The sequence below is a fragment of the Biomphalaria glabrata genome, chromosome 9 (assembly GCF_947242115.1).
Source record: "Biomphalaria glabrata chromosome 9, xgBioGlab47.1, whole genome shotgun sequence".
NCBI classification, from domain to species: Eukaryota; Metazoa; Mollusca; class Gastropoda; family Planorbidae; genus Biomphalaria; species Biomphalaria glabrata.
Genome location: NC_074719.1, coordinates 33,494,269 through 33,506,768, shown reverse-complemented (window position 1 = coordinate 33,506,768; position 12,500 = coordinate 33,494,269). Strand labels below are relative to the sequence as shown.

Here is a 12,500-nt window from a genome sequence, read left to right as displayed (position 1 = left end):
AACGGCCATTTCTTAACATACAAATGAATTGACTTTATAATGAATAGATCTGCTTGCAAGGCGGGGTATTGTACTAAACAATAATATTCATATGTAGTAAGTAGATACTAAAAAGAAAAAGAAACAAATGTGTTGACTTATCTGCTTCTGTAAGCGTCATTCAAAACATATTACAAACAATCCGCGAATATTCAATGTCCGAAAGGAGTAGGCGCCTATAGAAAAACCCGCGGGAATCTTTCGCACGCCGCTCAATTTTGTTTTAATAAGTTTTTAAAATAACTTCCATGTACGAATATCTTTTTTTTTTTTTTTTTTTTGTTTTTAAAGGATAATTGAATTATTAGGATTTATATAAAACATTAAAATATTTAAGTAATTTTTTTAATTAACCTAAAAATTTAAAAAAAAAAAAAGATAACTTGGAATAATGATTTGGCCGCCCCCTAAATTCGGCCGCCTGCGTGCAATGCACACATTGAACAATAGGTAGCGGCGGCCCTGGTCATAACGATTTTGAATAAATATAAAAGTTCACCTATTTAGGCAGTGTTATCTCAAGCGATGGACATGCATATCATAATGTTGGTGTTGCAAGCAGGAGCCGTCTTTCAAAAGGTATACCCTATCTGAAGAAACAAATCGATTAGCCTGGAGATTAAATCCACTTACTCAATACAATCATTGTCCTAGCGGCCACCTACGCTTCGAGACGTGGAATGTAGATAAGAAGATCCGGGCGCCAATCGTTTTTCTACATTTCTGAGCTTCAAAAACTATTTCTCCTGACGTCTAAAATACATATTTTTATCTCATAATAGGAAGATTAAAAGTATAATAGAATTAAATGAAGAAATTTTGGGACATGTTGAGAGCAATTAGAGGTAATCATTTTTATTTTTAATTTTAAAAGTTGCACTTGAAATTCACGTCCTGGTGGGTGTCACCCGGTGCGGCCCGCACCTTCAGCACCCTCTAGTGACGCCACCGATATAAACTCTTTAATAAACTGATATACGCCATTGTAATTTTTTTTATTTCATGACAAACTTTTTTTTAACACTTTGAAGGTATTTGGAAGAGGATCTCAATTTCTCTACCTTTGTCCATCATCGTGACCTGGGTTCTGGCTACACTGACCAACAGATGTTTGAGGCCATGAGAGATAGTTGGAGGATAATCTTAGTTATAACACATAGATTTTTGAACCACTACGACCTCTCGGACATTGTCATGAAGGTCAGTCTCTGTTACTTGGTATTTATGCTCTTAGTTACATACAGGCTAAAAGTCTCAATTGGCTGAAGAAAGATGTTTGTTATTACAATACTTACTCGGTGCAATCAGGGCTAATTGGAAACTGTCATGAAATATTTTTTTTTATTTACTTTTCGAAAAAATAAGTTTAAATTTTCTGTTGATACATTAAAATATTAATTAAGAATAATATTACAATCATTTATTGGAATATATTGTAGTTATTTTTATCAAGCTTGTTTATATTTGCTGTTATTTATCGGTAGTGGTATAGTGAATAGTTTTAGCTTTCAAAGGTAAATTAAGAATTTTAACATATTATATTGTACATGTAGGTCAGTGATCCTCTAATTCCCAAACAAAACATAATCCACGTTTTATTTAAAACTTTAGATACAGAACAAACAAACGGTTTAATTCGTGCAGCTTTGAATGAGTACAAAATATATCTGGTTGTTATTTCACGACCAATCAGACACTGATCAGATCAGTAGACAACTGATGTAAATATTTGTAGTCCATGACAATGACAAATTACTAAACTTAGACTTAAACGTAGGTCCTCCCGCGCCGTTCGGCGCATTGGGCGGCAAGCTGTCTCCACAAAGGAGAGTGACAAATAATTACATTCATATTAAAGACAGGTTAAGGATAAAAAAAAATTACTTAAAAAAAAGAAGCCTCGCTTGTATTGAGTGAAAGAGCATTAATTAATCTGGATTAAACTATTTGGGTTTATCAGTAGACCTTATCTTTTGGAGTGCAATCCAAGAGCACTATTGAAATTTGTCAAGTAAATGTGTGTGTGTGTGTGTGTGTTTGTCATTTTATTTGAAATTTTTTAACGCTTTTTTTTTACTATTAATTTGGAAAATGGGGGGGGGGGGGGTTTACTGACCGTCTGGGTGAAGGTTTCTGTGCCGCCTTTTCAGAGCGCAATTTAAAAATGAAATAAAGATATTTGAGCTCTAAAATGAAAGGATGGCGTGGTTTTCCACTTAGCTATTTAATTCCTTATAAAAATAGAAGGTTATAGTTTAAAATGTTTAAACGTTAATTAACAATCTAATTCTAAGTATTATTGTGATTATTGTCATGGGTAGCCAGACGCCGAATAAGACATATTTCATTTAAAACAAAATTAATTAACTACAACTAATGAATTAAATAATTGTAAAATTGACGATTTCTGTTTCTTTCTTTCTTGGTAATCCTTGTTATATTTATTATTGATCAAACAGAATCGTCAATGGCCGGAGATTTTATGAATAATTTGATAATACACTAAAGAAACATCTGTGTTATCTTTTAACTTCTTTTATTGACTTCTTCAAATTACACATATAAGTAACGTCTCAATTCAATAACAACTTGACTTAAATATATTCACAGAATAAAAAATTTAAAGATGCAACAACTTCAACGAGTATAGCTTAAACCAATGAACTCGCAAGTGTCTAAACATAATACCGATACTATCAAGAATCGTTACAATGCGAGGTCCCCGACTAACTACTTTCCCCTAATTTATACTTTTCTCAATCGTACTTTTCAGAATCATAGAAACTTCTCCCCAAATTATTTTATTAACTGTGAACTTCTAGAAGCTGACGTATGCTATTTTTCTCTTTCTGTGATTGGATGACTATAATTAACTTGTTTACTCTGGTCAACTCTGACTTGACCTGGGCTTCTAGAAAAAAAAAGTTGAAATAGGTCACAGTCTCGACTCGTGACATTAATTACAAATAATTAACTAATTGTTATTCATGTATTGTCTTTGTTGATTCAGTCATTCGTTTATTTGAATGTTAATTAAATATGCATTCATTTAACCTTTTTATTCAGTGTACCAGTGATTCATTTATTTGTTGATTTAGTAGGTCACTTAGTCATTTATACTTCTATCTAATTGTCATTTCAGTATGCCAGTCATTCTGTGAGCCCAGCCAATGAAAAACGTGTTGTCCTATTGGCCCAACAAACTCAGTTGTACAACATCCCAGGCTCCTTGTATGATGTCCTGGAAGACTCGCGAATCATTGTCATCTCTGATCTGTCTGCTCACCTGGACTACGCACAGAGACAAAATCTAAAGGAATGTCTTCGTGATATCGATTGACTTTATTTTTTAATGCAGAGCAATGATCAGTACGTTTTAATTGATATTTATATGGAACCCTATAAATACTATGTTATTGGTTCGAGAGTCAACACTGAGGAAAAATCAGGAGCTTGTGCACTTTAAGCTGCTTTGAGAAAACGATGCTTCACTCTGGCAGAACTGAATGTAACCTGTGTTATTACCTTATGTTCCTTTGGATACATCTACCTTGTGTTGATAGGAAAGAAACTGCTCGACATCGTTGCGACCATATAGAATGCTAAGGTTTCTTCTTATTTTTATGGAAATATCCACAGTCAATTCAAAACTGGAGGCCATAGAAAAGAAAAAAGAATTTTGTTTTAATATATAAAAAATAAAAAATAGGTGCTAACATGTTAAAGTTACATATTGTTTCGTCCAGCCGACGTAAGGGGGAAAAGCCTCTATTAGGTTTGTGCAAAATGTCCGTCTGTCCGTCTCTCGCACTAAGATCTCGAAAACTGAAAGAGATATGAAAAATATTATTTCATCATTAAATGCGGCTTCAAAAGTTTAGGTGCAACGGCTACTTTTGGTTTTCTAAAAGCAAAACGTTTAATTTATAAAGTTAATTATGCAAGCGATTTTTTCATAAAAATACACCAATTCTAAAACAATTACGTAAATGCAAGGGAGGCAATGTTACAATATGCTAAGAAAGATGTACAATTTTTTGTGTATTTTGAGTATCACTAAGTCAAATATATTTCTAAAATGTACAGGAAATGTTTACAACAAATATAAATAATAGTTAAAGATGTTTTTTCTGGTCATTAGCTGCTAAAATTAAAAGAAAACATTTCTGTTTGTTTATAAAGGCTAATAATGCACTTTGTATGTAAATATCACGCACATTTTTTAAAATGGACTTTTATGCAGCGACTTTCGTACAGTAGCGTAACGTCAAAACTCGCAAAAGTACCAAAATAGTTCCTTAAACTTTTGAAAAAAATCAGATTTTATTTATTTTTTTGTTTAGTGCCCCCATCCAAATAAAAGAAGCTTATTTTGTGCGTTTTGTCTGTTGATTGGTCTGTCCGTCACGATTAGATTTACAAATTCATTCATACGCTATTGTAAATCTGATTTAACCTTTAATTTTTTTATTCAGAAATATTGCAATAGTTTTAAGTATCTATAATAGATTGTTCGTGACGTTTTGTGAAAAGCTAATCAATGCCAATGAATATTTCTTTGCTCTTCTAACTTATATTAGATTTTATTTCCATTCTTAAACGTTGCAAGAAACACGTGATCTTTAATATATTGTTCCGCTTTTTAAATCTAAATCTCATATAAATGCAAAATAAAAATATTTATATTGATTTATATTTCATTAACTATAAAGTTGTTCCGGATATTGTTTTATAAAAAATAAATTATGTCAAATGATTGTTTGAAATTGCATAATTGACCAATATTACATTTATATTCTTTGACACTACGTCACTATAGTTTATTTATCAATATCAATGGTTTCAAATTTTTAACTTAAAACAAATTTATGTCAAATAATTTTATTTTTTTCAAAAATATCGACAATAGGTTGTTCAGGATTTTAAAATAAGAAAGTAATTTACAAGAAACGATTATTGAATATCAATTTTTAGACTTATTTTACAGTTAATTTTCTTGCCGAAACATAATAAAAGCTGTTTAAGCGGTAAAGAATGTTCCGGATTTTGTTTAAAAAAAGAAATCGACCTACATTACCTTAATTTTCTTACAAATCGTCGCCAAAAATGATCCGAACTTTATAACGCTAATAAATGTTTGAAATCCCTCTTCTAATAAAATAAACAAATAATTTTCTCATTTACGAAAATTGGTTATTCCGGATTTCTTAAGAAAAATTTTTTAACTCTATTTATGTAAAATCGCACTTCTCTCTTACAGTATATTTTATTTTCTAGCTAAAACGTTAGAAAATCTAATTTTCGTTAATGTCATGCTCCGATTTTTAAGGAAATAACTTCCTAACACCAAAGTATGGATTGAAAATCTCTCCATAAGGCTATGGTACATCTAATTTTCATAACAGACCATCCAACAAATTTATTTAACGGTATTTGATTAATCTGGAATTCTTATTTTCTCTCACTATAAATATATAAACATCCGGAACAATCTATTATAGAAACTTAAAAGTAAAATTAAATTTTAATCAGATTTTCATTAGCTTTTAGTCTTTTTTTTTCTCGCTATTAACAAGAAGAACAGACAAACTGACAGACAAAACAAGAAAAATGCGTCTTTAATTCTTATATATATATATATATATATATATATATATATATATATATATATATATATATATATATATATATATATTTTTTTTTTTTTTATTTATTTATTTATTTATTTATTTATTTATTTTTTTATTTATACATATTTAGTCTAACTAGCCCATCAAATAAAAAGCTAAAAGAACAAACTCGGTGCACCAATGTCTATGATCCCTCGAGAAGCTGCTCGTATAGATGACATTTTTAGTCTAACTAGGACGTGTGACGTAGTGGATTCTTTTCCTTTGACGTCATATGGAGTTAATTCTTTAAATGAAATGCTAAAAGCAATCCCTCGCTGCACCAATGTCTATGAACCCTCAACAAGCTGCTCGTATAGATGATATTTTTTAGTCTAACTAGGCCGTGTGACGTAGTGGATTCTTTTCCTTTGACGTCATATGGAATAAATTCTTTAAATGAAATGCTAAAACAACTCGGTATAGTAATGTTTATTAAACCTCGTAATGTGACTCGCATTTTAAAAATAAATAATAGCTAGATTTAGATATCTAGATTTTTTACACTAGATCTAGATTTTTTTTTACACTAGAGCTAGATTTTTTAGACTAGATCTAGAATTTGTTCGTATCCTAGAGCTAGATTTTTATTAAAACTAGATTTAGATTTAAGTTCTAATTAAAATTATTCTAGAATCTACATCAAGAATTTCTTGGTCTAGTTTAGAATGTTTGCTATGTTACATGTTTGGGATGTTCCTTTAGAGTTGTAGTCCAAACCTCCCACAGGACGACGAGGGATGGGAGCGGGCAAGGTTTGAACCTGGGACCATCGATGAATCCAAACGACAGTCCAGCGCGCAAACCGCACTACCAGACAGCCATGATTTAGACTAAATCAAGATCTATAATTTTAATTTCTAGGTTTAACGTGTAGATTTTTATTTCTTAAGTCTAGAATGTCAATATGTCAATATTGCCATGTTATAAAATACTAAAACTAATCTACTTTTTAATATTTCATATTGCAATTAATCTATTAATTGATTATCTAGTTTTTTTTTTATAAATCTTATCTAAATTACATTTACATTATCCCAAATATATATATTTTAGATCTAGATCTAGTAGATATAGATATTGAGAGTGCTAAATTAGTAGCTTAATTTAAGTAGATCTACATTCTCATTCTAGTTCCATTTAAATGAAAATACTTAATACCAAAAGATTATCTAAAATCGCTCTTCTGACATATTCTACATATCCGGTAGTTGTCATTCCGTAATGTGTAGGTATATTATCATTAATAGGCTATTAGTTTGTAATCAGTTTGTCATTAGATTAAGAGCAATGCCTGGTCGTGCGGTTAGTGCGCAGGACTGATTATCTCTAAGGTCTCGGTTTCATACCCTGCTCGAATTCGACCAGCGAATATGCTGATCCGACAGGGATCCGTCTCCCACGGGGGCCGCCTCTTTGTAATCTTGTTTTTTTTTCAGTTTGATTATTAGTTGTGAGCTTAGAGAAGAAATGAATTGTAACGTAGGTGTTCATGAAAGGTGTGCTGACTCAGATGTCAGTAGCAGATCAGGTCAGGTCAGAGCTGGTCAGGTCAGGTCAGGGATGTTTGTTGATAGCGTTTCCTCTTTTAAAGATTTTGAGTGCCTTTGTATTTTGTTTTATAAAGTAACTATTTAGACATTGTACAAATTCGTTTGAGAAGTGGAAAAGGAAAATCAGCCAAAAGTCATATGCAGATGTTACTTTTTTTTTATATGCCTATGATACTTACATGATATACAAACAAATATGTCTAATTATTTTGTTTAAGATTAGCTTTGAATGTTAGTAGAGATTTTATTTATTTTTTGTATTTGTAGTAATTGACACTTGCCAAACATTTAATAAAGATATTTGTTTTTAGATTTTAAAGTTTAATAGTATTCTTACACATTTTCATTACTAAACATAAAACAAATGTGTTACGAAGTGTATTGGAAGATTCCACAACGAGCAGAAGTTAGTATTATTAATCAATTGTATTGATACGAGTTTTCATTTATTTGATACATTATCATATCACATCCTATCCGTTGTCATCAACAATGAATAAATGTCCACATTTCAACTTGATCTGAGAATGGGAAGTGGGAGAAAAAAACGTGTACAAGATTTGTACCAGACAGACAGAGTGAGATGATATAACGGGAAACAATATTTGGCCCTTCAGTTTTGGTGTTTGAATTTCTGACGATAATTTAAACAGAGAAAATAAAAGATTATAAAGGCGGTCCAATGGACCAATGGACCAGGAATATTTACGCCATAGTCTTGTTTTGATCGTTTAAATTAATAAAAATGTAAAAAAAAATCATTTGGCGTTTTGGAATAAGTATAGTAGAGATCCAACTGATCACCTAAAAAGTAGTGTAGATATCCAACTGATCATCTAAAAAGTAGAGTAGAGATCCAACTGATCACCTAAAAAGTATAGTAGAGATCAAACTGATCACCTAAAAAGTAGTGTAGATATCCAACTGATCATCTAAAAAGTATAGTAGAGATCAAACTGATCACCTAAAAAGTAGTGTAGAGATCAAACTGATCACCTAAAAAGTATAGTAGAGATCCAACTGATCATCTAAAAAGTATAGTAGAGATCCAACTGATCATCTAAAAAGTATAGTAGAGATCAAACTGATCACCTAAAAAGTAGTGTAGAGATCCAACTGATCATCTAAAAAGTATAGTAGAGATCAAACTGATCACCTAAAAAGTAGTGTAGATATCCAACTGATCATCTAAAAAGTATAGTAGAGATCCAACTGATCACCTAAAAAGTATAGTAGAGATCAAACTGATCACCTAAAAAGTAGTGTAGATATCCAACTGATCATCTAAAAAGTATAGTAGAGATCCAACTGATCACCTAAAAACAGAATGGAAACCTCCCAGACAGTGTCGGTGGCACCTGGTGCAGTATCTCAGGGTGTCATCCATTCCCATCAACTTTCTTCAAATGTGTTCCAATAAACACTATTGCTAGTTAGTTCTTTTTGTTGAACAAATACAGTGACCTGATTACATACTATTATTGATTTTTACTCAAATGTAAAAAGAGTGTCAATTCTATTTAAAACTCCCACTGTTAATTACATTTATTTAGAAACAGACTTAACATCCCCTGAACAGGTTTCTTTTATACACTTTAAGTATAATTCTCTTTGCCGATGTGTCTGCTTTTGCTAAGATATAATTTTTTCGACTTAGTTGTCATCCCCAAATGGTTTCACCCGTGCGACCGCACCCTTCGCACACCCCTAGTGAGGCTACTGCTCCCAGATACGTACCTCTCCCCAACAATGTCAATTACTATATTGGAGAAGACGGGCTGGGAAATATATAAAAAATTAGCCCGCACAAATAACTGGTTTCCCATGCGAACATCATAGTGCACTATTCCCCGCTAGTAAGCCTACTAATCCTGATCATAATCGCTCTATCTTCTTTATAGGACTAGACTATAGCTCTACAATATAGAATCTATACAGAATCTAAAGCTAGAACAGATCTAGAATATATCTAGAATCTAGAGTTAAACTAGATCTAGATTTCTAGACTAGTTCTAGATGTAGTCTAGACCTAGTATCTAGACTAGGTCTAGACCAAGAATCTAAACTAGATCCAGACCTAGAATCTAGACAAAGTGTAGACCTAGAATCTATATTAGGTCTAGATATCGAATGTAGACTAGGTCTAGACCTAGAATCTATACTAGGTCTAGATCAAGATCTACAACTAAATCTAGAATCCACGCTATATATAGAATCTAGACTAGAATCTAGACTAGACCTAGAATCTAGATCTAAAATAGAATTCGTATGACTTTAAATCTTAAAATTACTAGACCTAGATATAGGCCAATATTATGATCAGTATTAGATGAAGGTCTAGCAGGCCTACTACTGGACAATAATGCACGATGCAGTTCGCATCATATTCACTTCTTAATGTGATACTACAGTTTACAAAATAAATAAATATGCACCCCTAAACTGTAAGAAGATAAACTATTTCCTTAATAATTTATAGATGTAAAACACATTTTTTCAAGATTTTGATTATTTGGTTTGATTTTTGTGACAGGTTAGGTTGATCCTACTGGAGTTTTATTTAATATTATAAAATAAAATATTATTTTCGGCCAGGTGTACCGAGGATAAAATTTTTTTTTCATTTAATAATAATTATAATAATTTTTATATCCATAAGGAATTTTTCTTACAATTTTTGCATTTTACACAAACACCAAATGGATAACTATAGATCAGTAGTAAAGTATAATACTTCAAAGTTGGAGATTCCATAAATTATTGTCAATGCACGTTAAGAGACATTGGCGTTGATATAGTGTGACTATAGAGGGACTGGTCACTACTAATGTGTCGCGAATGCGTAAAATGCTGGGTTCGTGCTTCCTGGAGTTCTCTTGACACGTGACAAACACAGATACTACCGATTGACTTAAGTTCGTTTCAGCAGACAAATATAAAGTTTATTTGACAACAATAATAATAATACTGCACTCCTTGTTAGTTACACAAGTCTATAATAAACAACATGGGTAGCCAGGGGGTGGTTCTTGGGGTTCAAACCCCCCCCCCCCCGAAATGAAATCCCCCCCCCCCCCCCGCAGGGTGGGGGGGCGGAATTAAGTGACTGATTTTTGCTTTCATTTTGTTTATTTTAGGTGAGATTTTAATACTAAATCATCACTTACCACAGCACAGCCGAGGCAGTTTTGAGTTAAACACTCTCTACCAGGGGGTTTTGAGTTTAAATCCCCCTACCAGGGTTTTTGAGATTTTAAAAACCCCTATCAGGGGGTTTTGAGATACAAATCCCTCTACCAGGGGGCTTTGAGTTTAAAACCCCCTACAGGGGGTTTTGAATTTTAAACCCCCTACCAGAGGTTTTTGCAGCTAAATCCCCCTCTTCTATAAAACAAAACAAAAAAAAATGCAAACAACAATCCCCAAATTCCAACAGCACAGTTGAGGAAGATTTTGATTTTAAAACCCCATCCAAAATTTACGATAACCCCATCTTCAATATAAAAATAGCAAATTACACACTCAAAATTCTATGAGCGTAGCCAAAAGGGTTTTGAGTTTAACCCCCCTCCCCCTTCCAGTTGGGGTTTGAAGCTAAAAAGTACCTCTTCAATATAAAAAAAAAGCAAATTACACACTATAAAATCTATGAGCGTAGCCTAAGGGGTTTTGAGTTTAAATCCCCCTCCTCCAAATGGCTTTTTCTTTAAAGTTTAAAACCCCTCCAGATGGTTTTGAGTTTAAAATTCCCCTACAGAGCGTTTAGAGTTGAAAACCTCTCTCTTCAATATTATTTTAAAGCAAACTACAGTCACCAAATTCTATGATCGTAGCTAAATGGGGTTTTGAATTAAAAACAAAACAAAAAAAAAAACCCATAGATTTTTTAGTTTAAAACCCCTCAACAGATGATTTGACGAAAAAACTTTCTTTTTCGATATAAAATCTAAAGCGAAATACAGGTATGCAATTCCAAGAGCGTAGTTAAGAAAGGTTACAAATTTCTACCATTGGCTTGGGCTCCATTAATTAAGTGTGAATAGTCTTCTGCCGAAATTGAAAATCATTAAATGTATCTCAACAAAGATGGCTAAGACAGATTTTAGGAGTCAGTCATAGAGATCGAGTCTAAATCAAAGAAATCATATGCCGAACTGGGAGTTGAATCCTTAGTAAGGTTATGACAGAGCGTCGCATGAGGTTTTGCGGGACATGTTTTCCGACAAAATGAATTACGCAAAATAAGAGTTGCGGAAACAGCTTGCCGGAAAATGCGCCGAACGGCGCGAGAGGGTTTAAAGTCAGTAAGAATAGCACATTAGGTTTTTGAAATAAAACTTTTTAATAGCAAGATAATGCACTGTAGATACCTCAGAATATGCATTTTGTTGGCTTTCAATACCAGAAATAGTGCTCGGCGGCGGGGCTTCGCCCCGCGCTGGGGGAGCGTTGCGAACTCCCCCAGACCCCCTTGCTAGCAAAGGCGGGGCGTCTACAATAAACAATAAACGTCTTCCGAAAGGGTCAGAATGTAATAAAGATTAATTAGGTACACACACACACACACACACACATATATATATATATATAATTTTTTTTTCGCGGGGGGGGGGGAGGTCGAGAGGGGAATATCCCCCCCTCAAAACCCTCCACGAAAAAAAATCCTGGCTACGCCCATGATAAACAATCATATCCGCATAACAGCGGTATCAAATATATCCAATACGTTAAACTCTCCAGAGTAGATTACAAATCACGTCCGCATCTCAGCGGGTAACACTGTGCAGAATAATACAGAATAACTACTAGAAATGCATGTCTCAAAAAGACCACTGGCATCAACTGTCTAAAAGATACTTCTTAACTCAAACTTACTACTCGACTTTTCTAAGTCGCTACCGTCCGTCCCAGACCAAAATATACTACTTGACCGCCCGGTCTAAAGGATACCACTTGACTGACTTGGCTGAACTCAAAGTCAACTTTATTCATTCTACTTCCTGTTTTCTACATCAGGAATTCCATGTGTCTTTCAACCTCTTAACCTAAGGTGTAAATTAAATCAGGCAATGCCAACTGAGACCGTGACAATTATAAATCAAATAAACATTTATTCTTCATTGTTTCAGGGGGGTGTTATATGGACAATAGTAAAGCCCACACGATACCGAGATGTTTACGAGATTAACTACACAAGATTAAATCCTAAATTTAATGGACAAGTGTTCTTCACAAAATA

At 33.1% G+C, this 12,500-nt stretch overlaps 1 protein-coding gene across 2 annotated transcripts in view; it reads left to right on the top strand.

The window, feature by feature from the left end:
• LOC106067075 (uncharacterized) overlaps nucleotides 1-7,573 on the top strand; it is a 26,766-nt gene extending 19,193 nt beyond the window's left edge. For both annotated transcript variants that reach the window (XM_056042298.1, XM_056042297.1), the window contains exons 7-8: nucleotides 1,071-1,239; nucleotides 3,182-7,573. In XM_056042298.1, coding sequence (XP_055898273.1) covers nucleotides 1,071-1,239; nucleotides 3,182-3,379 — 367 coding nt within the window. In that variant the 3' untranslated portion in view covers nucleotides 3,380-7,573. The remainder of the gene's footprint in view (nucleotides 1-1,070; nucleotides 1,240-3,181) is intronic.
• The last annotated feature ends 4,927 nt before the right edge of the window (nucleotides 7,574-12,500 follow it).